The sequence below is a fragment of the Brachyistius frenatus genome, unplaced genomic scaffold (assembly GCF_029030835.1).
Source record: "Brachyistius frenatus isolate BFR_SWC_R1_liver_20210118 unplaced genomic scaffold, ASM2903083v1 Contig_192, whole genome shotgun sequence".
Classification (NCBI taxonomy): domain Eukaryota; kingdom Metazoa; phylum Chordata; class Actinopteri; family Embiotocidae; genus Brachyistius; species Brachyistius frenatus.
This window is the reverse complement of record NW_027210791.1, coordinates 677,156-694,005: the sequence shown is the minus strand read 5'-3', so window position 1 is coordinate 694,005 and position 16,850 is coordinate 677,156. Positions and strand designations below refer to the sequence as shown.

The 16,850-nt window shown below is 43.9% G+C and overlaps 1 protein-coding gene across 2 annotated transcripts; it reads left to right on the top strand.

The window, feature by feature from the left end:
• Positions 1-784: 784 nt before the first annotated feature.
• Positions 785-15,117, top strand: LOC138632706 (leucine-rich repeat-containing protein 24-like). 2 transcript variants are annotated; one of them, XM_069718461.1, is made up of 8 exons: positions 785-1,136; positions 3,378-3,562; positions 5,930-6,016; positions 7,407-7,598; positions 7,926-8,094; positions 8,376-8,638; positions 10,165-10,734; positions 13,618-15,117. In XM_069718461.1, the coding sequence occupies exons 1-8, from the start codon at positions 1,007-1,009 to the stop codon at positions 14,035-14,037; spliced, it is 2,016 nt and encodes a 671-aa protein (XP_069574562.1). In that variant the 5' UTR covers positions 785-1,006; the 3' UTR covers positions 14,038-15,117. The 2 variants fall into 2 exon arrangements, with proteins under 2 accessions (XP_069574562.1, XP_069574563.1); XM_069718462.1 differs by lacking the exon at positions 13,618-15,117 and adding an exon at positions 11,257-13,262.
• Positions 15,118-16,850: the final 1,733 nt, after the last annotated feature.

The following is a 16,850-nucleotide window of genomic DNA, read 5'->3' as shown; positions in this document are numbered from 1 at the left end:
TTTGTGGACGCAGCGATGAACTGTGTTCACAGACGATGGTTTTCACAAGTGTTCCTGAGCCCATGCAGTGATTTCCACTCCAGAATAGTGTGTTTTTAATGCAGTGCTGCCTGAGGGCCCGAAGATCACCACCATCCAATATTGGTTTCCAGCCTTGTCCCTTGTGTTCAGAGATTTCTCCAGACTCTCTGAATCTTTTAATTATATTATGAACCGTAGACGATGAAATCCACTAATTCTTTGTAGTTTTACGTTGAGGAACATTATTCTCCGATTTTTTTTTTTTTTTTAATGTGGTGCTGGCATCAAATTCAAAATGAGCATATATTTTTCATAGACAATAACATTTCTCCGTTTTAACATTTAATAAATTGGCGGTCTTTTTTCATTTAGGTTTACATGATTTGTAAATCATCATCTTCTGTTTTTATTTACATTTTACACATTGTCCCAACTTTTTGGGAAATTGGTTGTCACACATTATATATAATATAAAGTTTATATTTGATATACAGTCAGTTGTTGTCAGACAGGTCCACCTGTCCCTGAGGAGCTGAAACCTGAAGCTGTGATACATAAAGGGCTGAACTGACTTGTTCAACGTGATTGATCTTTTTTTATTTTATTTATTCAGATGATGAAAATGATCATAAACATTCTGTGTTTGGTTTGATACCTTTACATGTTGAAGAAGAAGCGGGCAGTTTATGTGATGCAGCTTTTATTGTGAATGGCTGAGAGCGGAAGTGCTTCCCTTGTTGCCGCCGATGAACACAGCTGACTTGACTATGGTCCTCAGGCGCAGCAGCGTGGACTAATTGGATGAGGGGGTGTACTAGGAGGTGGGAGTGAGTGAACAGCTGGATGATGGGATTTAACAGAGACGTGTGACCCGTTTCTCGGCGGTTTCCACGCACTCTGCCCGCACCTCACACCGCTGCTCGTCGTCTGATCTTCGGTCTCCGTCGGCTCTCTGCGGCGGCCCGCGCTCCTCTGCGCACTGTGGATGCATCCATCGGCAGCTGCTCTGCTTTCAGATGCGCGGAGCTTCATCTTCATCAGAGAAAATCAATCCGATTTATCAGGATCGTTTCATTCGGAGGGAAGAAGAAGGCGGAGTCTCCTTCCTCAGCGAGGTAACAACCTCTGTGTTCATGTCCCCGGGTCGTGTGAGCTTCATGTTGTGCTGTTTGCTGCACGGAGGTCATGGCAGCCCGGAGCTGGGATCACATCAGGTGTAAAGGTGGCCTGCAGGTCAACCAGCAGCTTCCGGGATTTCAGCCTTAGCATCTCTGAAGCATTATGACTTATTGTTCCTTCTGTAGGAATCACATGTGTGTTTTCATGTTGTACCTGTAGGGAGATCCACCCAGCAGCCTGGTGACGATGTGGGCTCAAGCAGCAGCAGCAGTGATGCTGGGCAGCTGTCCACTTCCAACAGAAACAAAGAAAAGGCCTCAATAATAGATCCTCTTATGCAAGTCAATGCCTCCTGGCATGAATTGTTTCTATGGTGACAGAGATTCACAGGCAGAGATGAATATGGAAGAGAGCTTTGATTCATAGTGGCGTTATGAGAGGCTGGACTGTTACAGTGAGTTCCTCTACAGCGACATAATCCCCGACTGTCCTGCTGTTCCAGCACACTCACTCCTGGCTTAATAGGTCTCATCCTTCTTTCTGATGAAATCCCACGTCCTGACAGGGTGTAGCTGCGTGAGTAGGCGTATGTATTAGTTTGGGTTAAGTTCATTTATAATACACCAGGAGGGTTTGTTGTCCTGCAGTTAACAAATCTCTCAGTAACAACAAGCCTGTGCTGTTAAAGGCAGAGACCTGGGAGGATGGAAACAAGCCTGCTCTCCTCCAGCTCATTAGGAATAGAAAGTGAAGGCGAGCAGTAAAGTGATTCAGTTGTAAACATTACAGATTTACTTCCGTTTACCTAGTTCTCACCTGTGTAATTGTACTTCAGACTTAATCACCCGCAGGCTGTAACAGCGTGTCTGCAGGAGGAGATGCTGTTCGTCTGTATTTCTGCAGTAAAACAGTTGATCCTCATGTGACTGAAACAGCTTGTTCTGTGACTGTGAATCTGAAACTGGAGGAACACACCTGAGCTGAGAAACATAAGACGAGTCAAACTGCCTCTTTAGTCTTTGGCATGCTGTAAAGATAAATCATGTTTATCCTCACGCACCTTCTGAAAAGAGACTGCGGAAAAGGAGAGCGGCTACTGAACGCAAACACAAACAATATTTTTTATAAGTCCAACAAAGTTTTTATGGCAGAAAACAGTTGCTGAAGATCCAATCTGCACAAATCTGCAAAATCAGAGCCCAAATAAAAGAACTACAGATTTTAAACAACGAGGTGTCTGTCCACATACTTCTGGTTGCATTTGTCATGTTTAAAGACGTCTGAGTCTGACTTTAACAGCAGAGGAGGCTGGAATGTAGATTGTGGAGCTCACAAATTTAAGCAAAAAAGCCTTCAGGCCAATATCAATTATGATAATTATTTTGAAACCTTTTTAAAAATTTTATACATAATATCTGATGTTCTTAAACCTTTTTGATAACTATAACAATCAATACATTCAGTATATACACTGAGCATCTTTGGTATCAACCGAGAGAAATAAAATAGATTCAGGTTTACACAGATAGTTAAGATTATTATGAATAATATTGCTGAACTGGGTTTATTGACAAAAGAGAAAACTAAACAAATGTCAAACATGACACGATTAACCCCGAGACTTGATGCCATTTATGTAAAGAGGTCAAAGTTCAGGTTTGTTTGACATCATAATACCAATGCAATAGAAATACCAATATTATTATTTTTGTTAATGGTTAAAGTGATTGTGAATTATATTTTCCTAATATCAAGACTAAGACTTTTTCATTATTTATCATTAGATTAGATTAGATTTAGACTTTATTAATCCCACAGTAGGGAAATTTGGTAATTATTGTTGATAATTTGATGAAGTCCAAAAGTCATTCTGTTTACATTTCTACCGATGATGAGCTGGTTTGAAGAGATCCTTCAGAGCCTGTTCCATTTTTTTGTTTCTGGTTGAAACATTTTTGAAGTAATTCATCACCTGTAGTTTTCTGCTCATATTTACTGCTCTGAGTTGTTAGATGGGAGAAAGAGTTGGTGTTTCCCAGCTTGTGCCTGCGGCCTCAAACATCTCTGACTCACTCATTCTGGGATTTGTGTTATTATTCTGTAAATATTGTACAAGCATGAACACACTGAGAACGACTCGCCCAGCGTGTGTTCAGGCTCTGGTTTTGTACTCTTACATGCTGTCCTTGTGTTTCTCCGCACTGACTTGGATGTGTCCACTGTCCTCTCGTCCTCAGGCCTGTCCCCTGAAGTGATGGCTGTGTTGTTGGTGCTTCTTCTCTCCGTGCTGCTCCTGTTCCTGCACACTCCTGCTGGAGCGTCTCCTTCCTGCCCGGTGGGCTGTCGCTGCTACAGCCTCACTGTGGAGTGTGGCTCCACAAGCCTGAGGGACATCCCCAAACACATCCCTCTGTCCACTCAGGTAGGATCCTCCTTCACCACATCCTTCACCATATCCTTCACATCCTTCACATCCTTCACTACATCCTTCACATCCTTCACCACATCCTTCACCACATCCTTTACATCATTCACCACATCCTTCACCACATCCTTCACCACATCCTTCACATCCTTCACCACATCCTTCACATCATTCACCACATCCTTCACATCATTCACCACATCCTTCACATCATTCACCACATCCTTCACATCATTCACCACATCCTTCACCACATCCTTCACCACATCCTTCACATCATTCACCACATCCTTCACATCATTCACCACATCCTTCACCACATCCTTCACATCATTCACCACATCCTTCACATCATTCACCACATCCTTCATCACATCCTTCACCACATCATTCACATCATTCACCACATCCTTCACCACATCCTTCACATCATTCACCACATCCACATTCACCACATCCTTCATCACATCCTTCACCACATCCTTCACCACATCCTTCATCACATCCTTCACCACATCCTTCACCACATCCTTCACATCATTCACCACATCCTTCACATCATTCACCACATCATTCACATCCTTCACCACATCCTTCATCACATCCTTCACCATATCCTTCACATCCTTCACATCCTTCACTACATCCTTCACATCCTTCACCACATCCTTTACATCATTCACCACATCCTTCACCACATCCTTCACCACATCCTTCACCACATCCTTCACATCATTCACCACATCCTTCACATCATTCACCACATCCTTCACATCCTTCACCACATCCTTCACATCATTCACCACATCCTTCACATCATTCACCACATCCTTCACCACATCCTTCACATCATTCACCACATCCTTCACATCATTCACCACATCCTTCACATCCTTCACCACATCCTTCACCACATCCTTCACATCATTCACCACATCCTTCACCACATCCTTCACATCATTCACCACATCCTTCATCACATCCTTCACCACATCATTCACATCATTCACCACATCCTTCACCACATCCTTCACATCATTCACCACATCATTCACATCCTTCACCACATCCTTCATCACATCCTTCACCACATCCTTCACCACATCCTTCACATCATTCACCACATCCTTCACATCATTCACCACATCATTCACATCCTTCACCACATCCTTCATCACATCCTTCACCACATCCTTCACATCATTCACATCCTTCACCACATCCTTCATCACATCCTTCACCACATCCTTCACCACATCCTTCATCACATCCTTCACATCCTTCACCACATCCTTCACCACATCCTTCACATCCTTCACCACATCCTTCACATCATTCACCACATCCTTCATCACATGCTTCACCACATTGTTCACATCATTCACCACGTCCTTCACATCATTCACCACATCCTTCATCACATCCTTCACCATATCATTCACATCATTCACCACATCCTTCACCACATCCTTCATCACATCCTTCACCACATCATTCACCACATCCTTCACCACATCCTTCACCACATCCTTCACATCATTCACCAAATCTTTCACCACATCATTCACATCATTCACCACATCCTTCACATCATTCACCAAATCTTTCACCACATCATTCGCCACATCCTTCACATCATTCACCACATCCTTCACATCATTCACCACATCCTTCACCACATCCTTCACCACATCCTTCACCACATCATTCACATCGTTCACCAAATCTTTCACCACATCATTCACATCATTCACCACATCATTCACCACATCCTTCACATCATTCACCAAATCTTTCACCACATCATTCACCACATCCTTCACATCGTTCACCACATCATTCACCACATCCTTCTCATCATTCACCAAATCCTTCACCACATCATTCACATCATTCACCACATCCTTCACCACATCCTTCACATCATTCACCACATCATTCACCACATCCTTCACATCATTCACCAAATCTTTCACCACATCATTCACCACATCCTTCACATCATTCACCACATCCTTCACATCGTTCACCACATCCTTCACCACATCCTTCACCACATCCTTCTCATCATTCACCACATCCTTCACATCGTTCACCACATCCTTCACCACATCCTTCACCACATCCTTCACATCATTCACCACATCCTTCACATCGTTCACCACATCATTCACCACATCCTTCTCATCATTCACCAAATCTTTCACCACATCATTCACATCATTCACCACATCATTCACATCATTCACATCATTCACCACATCATTCACATCATTCACCACATCATTCACATCCTTCACCACATCCTTCACCACGTCGTGACTCTTCCTTTGTCCCTCTTCATCATGTCTTCTGTCCACACAGACCATCTTCCTCCAGGATAATGTGATTGGTCAGATCCGTCGGCAGGACCTCAGTCTGCTGAAACACCTGCACTACCTTTACCTGCAGGTAACCAACACACACACACACACACACACACACACACACACACACACACACACACACACACACACACACACACACACACACACACACACACACACACACACACACACACACACACACACACACTCACACACCTACATGTCAGACAGTGGGAATATAATACAACTATATAACGCAGTGAAATGTAATTACTCACCCAAAAATATTTTAATGGAAGAGAGAAAGTTTGTCTGACTGGACAACATATTCATGCAGCAGGTTTACGAATGCTGCAGAATAGGACATAATAATAATAATATAATAATAATGTGTTTTGTCAAAGTATATTTTAATCATAAGATGAAGAAGTGTTTATGAAGCCGAAATTAGCTAGAAATAAAGATGTTTGGGAATATTTGGCTTCTTACTCAGAACATCACACAATTGAAGATATAATAATTTTGTTATTTTAAAACTATGTTTTGTTAATAAAGTCTGAAGAACAACCATTAAGATTATTAGAATCAAAGAAATAAAAACATTTTCTGACTGAAGTTTGAACAAGTTGATTACTGACACAACAATGGACCGACATGATGCTCCTTCATCACCAGCCCGGTCTGAGAGGACTTCCTCACCTGCTGCGCTGCTGATATTCATAATGTTTAATAAACCCTTCTAAATGTGTTTCATTTAATTTTGAGAGCCATAGATGTAAACCACACCTTCAACAGACGGCTGCTGTGCTGTAAACAATCATAAGTCACAGGAACACCAGATTAAATTGGATTCTCTAAATATAGTTCAGTAGTTTAAATGCAGCAGCGGTGGTTGTCTGATGAAGGACAGACGCTACCTCTCGTCTCCCACTGACGGTGAGAGTATATCATGAGGTACGATGGTAGTGATGGTAGTAGAAACACAACTGCACTAATTTAACATTTCCAACAACGTTGCAGGAGTTTGTAACTTAAAAAAGATCCAAATTTATGCAGCAGAGTCAAAGATATTGTATTTTCATTCCCTGCAGTCTTCGTTGTTGTATAAACCTTGCATCTATTACCCACAATGCAACAGAAATGCACACGTTTCAGTCAGAGATTCTGCTCGCAGCAGCTGGTTTCCTCCAGAAGAGATGAGGAGCAGCTGCAGAGGTCAGAGGAGTTCACTTCTCTTCTACCAGTTCACACCTGTAGTCTTCAGCTCCCACTTATGCTGACTCACCTTTTTTGGGTTTGGTTCCCCTCTCGTGTCCCTCCTCCTCCTCGTCCTCCTCCTCGTTCTCATCTTCCTCCTCCTCCTCCTACTCCTGCTTCTGTTCCTCCTCCTCCTCCTCCTCCTGCTCCTCTTCTTCCTCCTCCTCCTCGTCTTCCTCTTGCTCCTCCTGCTCCTCCTCCTTTTCCTCCTCCTCCAGAACAACACCATCTCAGCCGTGGAGCCAGGCTCCTTCCAGAACCAGGGCCAGCTGTTGGAGCTCGCTCTGAACGGGAACCGCATCCACCTGGTGACAGCTGACATGTTTCAGGGACTCGAACATCTCCGCATTCTGTACCTGGCAGGAAATGACATCACACGGCTGACGGACTACACCTTCCGGGGCCTACAGGTAAAGATATTGTGGTCGTGTTAACTTTGCCTTCACAGATGCGTTACATCAGGTCCAGCAGTGAGCCTCCCACAGCTTTCCATATGAACAGGAGTTTTACAGGAATTCTTTTCAGATGCTTGTTTGTGAGTCTGAATGAAAGTAAATTCATCGGGACATAGTCACATCCAGGGCGACTTCCACCGAGACACTGTGAAGAGACACAATAACCACATTTATTCTGTGATGAAACTGCAGAAACAGAACCAGGAAAGATTCTTCCTCAGGTTCCTGTTGAGTTGTCTCCTTTCCTGTCTGACGACCCGCTCCAATCTGTCCCCATCTCAGCGTCTGCAGGAGCTCCATCTGCAGCACAACAGTATAGAGATGTTAGCAGACCAGGCTCTGGTGGGTTTGACGTCTCTGGCTCTGCTGGACCTGAGCAGGAACAACCTCCACACCATCGGGCCGGCGTCGCTGCGACCTCTGGTCAGCCTGCAGGTGCTGCGCATCACAGGTGAGACGGATCCCTGCCGACACACACCGACGCTCACGTTTCAAAATATAAACTGCTGTTTTTTTATCATGACTTACTCGGAGTCAGAACGCAGCTACTTGTAAAAGAGCCCGTTACCACGGCAACCGTCTCACGTCTCACCAGCTTCAGGGTTAAATTGAAGTCGTGTGGTTCATGTAGACCGAGCCGGGCGGGTTTTGACCAATCACGTCTAAGAACAGAGCTGACGAGAACCTCGAGTGCTTCGCCGTCACAGCTTTCCCTCCCGTGCTCTGCTGCAGACAACCCGTGGCGCTGCGACTGCGCTCTCCACTGGCTGAGGAGCTGGATCGATGAGGAGGGTCAGCGGCTGCTCAGCTCTGCAGAGCGCCGGCTGGTCTGCACCGAGCCGCCGCGCCTCTCCCACCTCAGCCTGGTGGAGGTCCCTCTCAACAGTCTGGTGTGCATCCCTCCGCTGGTGCAGCTGGAGCCCAGGAGGCTGGCGGTGCGCCTGGGAGAGAGCCTCAGGGTGTCCTGCCACGCCTCCGGTTACCCCCGGCCACAGGTGGGTTTCCACAGCAACGGCTTACATCAGCATTCAGTCGTCTAGTGTGAGGATGTGAGGGCTCGACAAAACATCTCAATCATTCAGTATGAAGTTGAATGACTCAGAGAAGTTTTTAAACCGTGTGAGTCTGTGACTGTCAGCAAAGAGGTTACAGACCAACAACATCCTCCATAGGTGCTGTAGATGGTTCGAGATCAGGTGACTGACAGCCACAGCTTCTTCTGAACCTTGTGTTTTTAAAACTACATTTATTTCAGATGTTTTCAGAATATCTACTTGAAGGTATTGAAGGTATTTGTCACTTAACTGCAGCTCATCAGACACACAGTCAATCCAGTTCAATTCAAATTTATTTATATAGCACCAAATCACAACACAGTTTTATAACACAGTAAAGCCCTTACAATAGTAATTTACAATATTATACAGAGAAACCCGACAATTCAACAATTCAACAATTCAACAATTCCCACGTCAGCTAGGACAAAACCCTCCTCTTTAAGGGAGGAAAACCTCCAACAGAGGGAAGAAAAACTCCCTTTAACAGGAAGAAACCTCCGACAGAACCAGAACCAGAGGTGGAGAACATCTGTTAACAGAACCAGGATCAGAGGTGGAGAACATCTGTTAACAGAACCAGAACCAAAGGTGGAGAACATCTGGATATAACCACAACAATAGTGCAACAATAGCATGAATCAGACTCTATTGTTAATAATAGTAATGTGATCAAGGATGAGGGATATTTTTAATTCTTTCATATTATTATTTTTAGATCCCCACCTTTCAAACTGGTCACCTTGATTGATTGATTTATTGGTTGATTGATTGATTGATTGATTGATTGATTGATTGATTGATTGATTGATTGATTGATTGATTGATTGATTGATTGATTGATTGATTCAAACCAGTTTTATTTTTTCCAACGTTTTATTAGAAAATTAAGTGACCGGGTTTTTAATCTTGTTTTTTCCAGTTGAACACTGTAACCAGAAATCCTGCTGAACTTTCACATGTTTATTCAAACTACCACTCATTCTTAACAGATGTGACATCCTCTCCTCCCTTCATATGTTACGACTGTGTTAGTAACGTTTAAGAACTTTTCTCCCAGTTATTTGAAACATCTTCAGGCCTTTCTAAACATACCAGGAGCTCAAGTGCTTCCTGTGATTTCCCCTCCTGTTTCTGTACATAAGTGCAGTTGGACAGCTTGTCATTTTTAAAAATTTTAACATTTTGTATGTAAGACAACACATCTTCATCCCATCACAAAGTAATTTGCTTCTCTTCCTCCTCAGTCACCTGTTTCCCTTGGAGTGTTTTTTTAATTAGCTCATGATGTGTTTGCATACAGCTGCTCAGTTCATTTTAATGATCAGATTTGAACTGACTGTTCTTTCAGAAGTGTTTTGGTTTCCTTCATTTAAATCACGTTGGTAAGCGATGATGATGATGATGATGATGATGATGATGATGATGATGATGATGATGATGATGACCTTCTGTCCCCTCTGCAGGTGACCTGGAGGAAGGCCTCACAGGGTAAAGTGGTGCTGTCTCCCCGAGGCTTGGTCCAGGAGCTGGGAGCTGGAGGAGGTGGAGGAGCAGAGGAGCCGTCAGAGGAAGGCCGAGTCAGTCTGCAGAAGACTGAGGCCCAGCGCTTCGACCCCGACACCGGCAGCGGCATGCTGTTCCTCAGTAATGTGACTGTGGCTCACGCAGGTTTCTACGAGTGTGAAGCCTGGAACGCAGGAGGTGTGGCCAGGGTGACCTTTCAGCTTGCCATCAACTCTTCCACATCCTCCTCCTCCTCTTCCTCCTCCATCTGGGCCTCGTGGTCCCAGGTGTCCTCGCCGTACGCCCCAGCCTGGCCCCGCCTGAGAAACCACGGCCCCGTGTTGGGCTCCGATGTGAGCCGGGAGCCGCTGTACGCTCTGGGCAGCATGGCCTTCAGCGCTCTGGGAGCTGCCACGCAGACCGCCATCGCCGTGGGCATCTCGTTGCTGGCGCTGACCGCTCTGCTGCTCGTCGCCATGATCTACAGCCGCCATCACCAGCGAGAGAAGGAGGCCGATGGCGCTGAGAAGGTTTGTGTGTGTTTGACACATCAGAAGTAGATGGAACATTTTAAAGCATGTCCAGCCTGATGAGTGACAGCAGCCACTCAGATACACGTCAACACATGTTTAACACATGTTTACCATATGTTGCAACATACACTCACCAGCCACTTTATTAGGTACACCTGTTCAACTGCTTGTTAACGCAAATATCTAATCAGCCAATCACATGGGAGCAACTCAATGCATTGAGGCATGAAGACATGGTCAAGATGACCTACTGAAGTTCAAACCGAGCATCAGAACGGGGAAGAAAGGGAATTTCAGTGCCTTTGAACGTGGCAGGTTGTTGGAGCCAGACGGGCTGGTCTGAGTAACTAACTAACTAACTTCACTAACTGATGATCTACTACTACTACTACTACTACTACTACTACTACTATATTTTCTTGTCCCACTTTGGGTCCTTCGTACCAGCTGAGCATCATGTAAACACTACAGCCTACCTGAGTATTGCTGCTGACCGTGTCCGTCCCTTTATGTCCTCAGTGGACCGTCTTCTGATGGCTGATTCCAGCAGAATAACGCACCACGTCACAAAGATCAAATCATCTCAAACTGGTTTCTGGAACATGACGATGAGTTCACTGGACTCCAACGGTCTCCACGGTCACCACATCTACGTCCAATAGAAGCTTTGGGATGTGGTGCAACGGGAGATTCACATCACGGATGTGCAGCTGACAAATCTGCAGCAACTGTGATGCTATCATGTGAATATGGAGCAAAACCTCTGAGGAATGTTTCCAGCAGCTTGTTGAATCTACGACACCAAGAATTAAGGCAGTACTGAAGGCAAAAGGGGTCCAATCCGGTATTAGCAAGGTGTACCTAATAAAGTGGCTTTTGAGTGTATGATAACAAATATGTGGAAACGTTTTCACAAGAGGATCCACATATTCACATATCACACCATGAACATTTTCTGAAACCACGTTTCCCATCGGCAAAATATGTGTTTTACATGTGATCACGAGTTTTTACACGTGAAATTCACGTGTTTTTTTTTTCTGTAAAGGAATTAAAATCAGAATCAGCTTTATTGGCCAGGTATGTTTACACATACAAAGAATTTGAATCCAGTTGTAATTTGAGCTTTCTACATACAAAAGCAAAAACAGACATAAATAGACATATACACAGCTAAACAATGGTGCACTTGCACCTAGTACGAATGTTGATGGTGCAATTGAGTGTAATGCAAAAGGTCCAGTGTTATTGCACAGGGTTTGACATTGCATGTCTAATGTTAAAACTGCAAACCTTCTCATCACGATAAGACGAGACATTTTCTTTCACCTTGTTTAATTATAAAACTTCCTTTCATCAACACAGAATCAGTGCATGCTGTTAAAACAAATGTGGATGTGCGGGAGTGTGTTCTCACGCGTCATGACTGGTGTTATTTGTGTGTCTGGTTTCGGTGTTAGTCCATGAATGGCCTGTGAGTGTGTGTTCCTCATGGGGCGGAGCCAGTGTTTGAATGTTTGTAGCAAACCCAATTACTTCAAAGCTTCATCGACAAGCACCACATGTTCTCCATCTCACCACGTATGTGACACCTTTCAGTCGTTTCTAATACTACATTAAAATATTCATACAGTATCTTATGACCTAATGTAAAATCATACATTGTCTGGTAGTGCCTCTTTTCATTTGACAACAGTATAATGTGCACGGTGTCCAGAGTGTTTCCAGCTGACGCGATGAGAGTCGGAGGTGCTGCAGCTGCCAAAGCTGAGAGAGCAGAGAATTCAAAAAACACCCACATGTTCCCGTCCCTCACGACTTTATTCTGTGAAAGTAGGCCATGCAACGCAGTAATCCACAGAGTAATCTGCCAAGCAGCAACACTATCAACATCACTACAGTACCAAGGAGACTGCAAACCAACAGTTATATCAATAAACAAGGTCTGAGAGAGAAAAGATAAGATAAAGTTAAAAGATAAAGATAAAATATCATCCTCACTCAACAGTGATTCCAATCAGCAGGACTGCAGGCGAGTCCGTCTGTTACAACCCTGGCTCAAGGGCAGCAAAATATAGGAACTGGCTAAATTAGATCAACCAAATATCAGGCAGAGCATCCTGCTACCACCAATTGGTCAAGAGCAGTTGATTTTTGGTCTGACTTCCTGAAAAAGAACAATCAGAGCCGGTAGTGGACGTAACCCCCCCATAAGATGCACACAACATAAAAGACAACCAGGATTACGTCAAAACAAAAAAAAGGCAAAATAATAAAGTAGCATCTGAGAAAACTGAGAAATCAGTTCAGCTGGTTCACTCTGCGCCTAACTTACCTCTAAAGTCGACAATAACTTGCTCCAAATTAAAGTACCAAAATATTGGAGAACAGCCAAAAATAAGTAGCTGGATGCCAAACTTGTATCCCGGACAAGCCCCCATATATGCATATATGTTACAACCTTGGACCCTTCAGAGCAGTTTTGTTGACTTCCTAAAAGGGACAAAGAGAACATCAGAGCAGGCAGGTACACAGACACACCAGTCGATGTAACACACACACACACACACACACACACACACACACACACACACACACACACACACACACACACACACACACACACACACACACACACACACACACACACACACACACACACACACACACACACCTTCTGTTTTACTGCCAATAACACATCCCTCCTCAGTGTTTTTTTTATTATTGCAGGACTTCAGCCTGCTCACACTGTAAAAATACTGATCTACATATTTTGTAAAGTTATTGCTCAAATTAAAAATGTACCCACATAGCAGCTGTAAAGTATGAGACTGTCTAATTTTCTATGATGTTGAACAAGTGATGAATACTTCCCTGCAGGAGGAGAGCATCCTGTATGTGAACGACTACTCCGACGGCCCCACCACCTTCGCCCAGCTGGAGGAGTACCGGGATGAGCGAGGCCACGAAATGTACGTCCTGAACCGGGCCAAGCCGGTGCTTCCTCCCGCTCCACCGACTGCCGTCTCCACCACTAACCTAGGTTGCCCCGCGCCATCTGACACCTCCAGCCACACCCTCTCTTCGGGGCCGGGCCAGACCATGAGTCCCACTCTGGCCCCCAACAAGCAGCAGCAGCAGCAGCAGCAGCAGCCGGACGGTGACATACGGACCATGAGGAGAATGGCGGGAGAAGGAGGGGAGGCGGAACCTGTGATCACATCAGAGGCTGAAGGGATGTTTCTGAACCACACAGGCCTGTTCATGGACTCTCAGATCGCCTACGAGATCCACTGCTGAAGGAGGACGAGAATCCACAGCAACATGGAGGATGTGTGTGTGTGTGAGACTCAGAGGTTTACAGTGCAGCCTCGTCTGAAGAAAGTCAGGGGCTGAAATCGACCAACAAGTGACACAAGCACTGATCTCTGTGGAAGCATCTACTTTCTACAAGACTCATCCCCGGTGATGGATCTTACTGGAGAAAGGTGTACATATCAGACGGAGCTCTCACTCTGGTTTAAAACACTGTTAATGGACATACCCTGAAGCCAAAAACGAGCGGTGAATAGGAAGACTCAGAGGCGATGTGAAGTGGACTCAGATGTACACTGAGCAGAAACCCTCCACGGGTGACGTCTGTCCCTGCAGACCGGAGGTTCCTGAGACGGAGCTCTGCGGAAGGGTGCAGGAGCATGTGGGAAACCTTGTGTGTTGTATACATGTTGTTAATGTCTGAACATGCTTTATTTTAATCTCAGGCTATGGAGGGAAGGAACATAATCATCACAGAGAAAAGATGTTGAAGGCAAATTCTGGTTAGTTTCAGTGTGAGTCTTTATTTCTGTTTCCAGTTCCAGACACCGGCAGTCGAACACAGGTGGTATCTCAGTTACTGCTGAGCTGTCTGGTCCAGACGAGAGCAGGTTCCCATGACAAAAGCAGAGTTCCTTGTTATGTGAACAGAGTCAGATACACGATCTGTTTTCTACTGATTCAGGATGAACAAGCTATGACGAAGGAGAAGCTCACTTCAGAGCAGTTCGACTGTTTCAGGTGGTGAATAAAGAAGAGAAGAAAAGAAAAGAGCCCAACAACATCCACCTGACTGAACTCCTGCACGGTTCAAATACTGTGAGCCAAACCGCTACAACACAGTCACATCATGGAGGCTGATGTCATATTTATACTTCGAGTTCTGTGTTTGCTGCCTGTCATTCGTTCTAATCGTTAATTTCTCCACCTCCTGGAAACGAATCAGATTCAGCAGCATATATTTTGGTGTATGTTGCCCTGAAGTTAACCTGTACTGATGCAGCAGAAGCAGGAAATTGCCCCGTTACCATGGTGATCTCCTCCAATTAAAGTGAGCCAGCTTCATTATGTCTGAAAAGTGGGGTGAGGATAAGGGACACACACTAATGGAAACATACTCATCCTGAGCTGTGATGGAGGTCGCTGCTGTACGAAATACACGGGATGGGTGTCATAATGAGCAAACATGATGAGGAACCAATCAGACAGTAAAGGATTAATTATAAAGGTGTTCAGGGTCCGCTTCACACACTTTATGTCCACTATCACTGGAAGGAAAGGTTTTTACTGGTTCAACCTGTACCTTTCACACTTTTGACTTAATGTCAGAGAAAATAGAAGCTGTGTTTAAATATATTAAAGGCTTCTATTTTCCCACATGTGCCCATGCATTGAAATTTTCATGTCATTGTTGTTCCTCCGCCAGCTCAAACCAGGGCTCACATGAACCGACCTAACCGAAACCCCACAGACAGGTTTAAGGGATGTTCTACGTATTTAATGTCTACTTACATGAATAATTAAAACAATGCAATCTTCTGAATCAGTTATAAAATGTAACTGACTCTTGTCTGTTGAATTGGATGTGAATCAGGCAGTTGGCACGCATCATGACGCAGCAGCCAAACTCAGCCATAAAATGTAAAAAGCACTCAGGTTAACTACAAATGAACTGATATTAATTAAACATGAAGGGGTAACAATTCAAAAGCCTTTTCACCTACTCATCCAATAATGTAGTCAGTCGTGGAAGACCATGGAGCGAGACACTGCATCATTTACACACAGAAGGTTACGGCCATTTAATTATTTTAAAGTAAATTATTCACACTCAACGCTCCCAATGCAGTTTATTTATTAACATCATCAGTTTATTGAGTAACACATCATCAGTTTATTTATTAACAGAACAACAGTTTATTTATTAACACCACAACATCAGTGACGTTCGGAGCACATCACTCTTCATCAGTGTTGTTCATAAATGAGTCGTATCGGGCGCTTTAAGTCTGAATAATTTACTTCTGCTCACTCCTCAACATCGTTTCAGCACCTGATTTATGAATATTCTGAGTTCCCTTTAACATTTATTTAATGCCAGTGTTTATAAAACGCAGGTTTTTGTCTTATATCATTGAATTGCTTCCTACAGTGGGCAGTAGTTCAGGGGAAGAAGCATTTATAATTTGAGTTAGGTTAGGTTAGGTAGTTACTTTATTAATCCCTGAGGGGAATTTTTTTTGCTACAGCAGCATACAGGAAGCAATAAGATAATAATAGAAAAGCAATAAAATAGCAGTAAAATAGCAGTAAAAAATAAAAAATATAAAATGCACAGTATATACAGTACAGTATATATATCTATATATATTATATACAAACAACCAAGAAACACAGTCAACAGTGTTGTTGTTATGTGATGGATTTTGCCAGAGGTGAGTTATTGTACAGTCTAATGAGTTACCTCATCCCAAGCCAATTTAACGTGATCATCCTGAGGAGGCCAACTCGTAGCACCATAAATCAGGTGATTACAAGCCTGAACCTTTCGGGAAAAGTATGTCAGTTTCCTCCTGCCTAAAGTTTGCTTTAAAGAAAATAGGGCCCTAAATGTTCAAGTGTCTTTCCGTCTTTACTAATTTCCATCATGAAATACAAATACATACATACCAAGCTCATACCTGTCAACACTTTCATGTAGCGAATGAATTTGCCCTATTTCTTCACTCACGATGAAGGTCATTTCAGCTGAACTGTGACAGAGGAAGTGACATGACTATTCGTACTCAGTCAGAAGA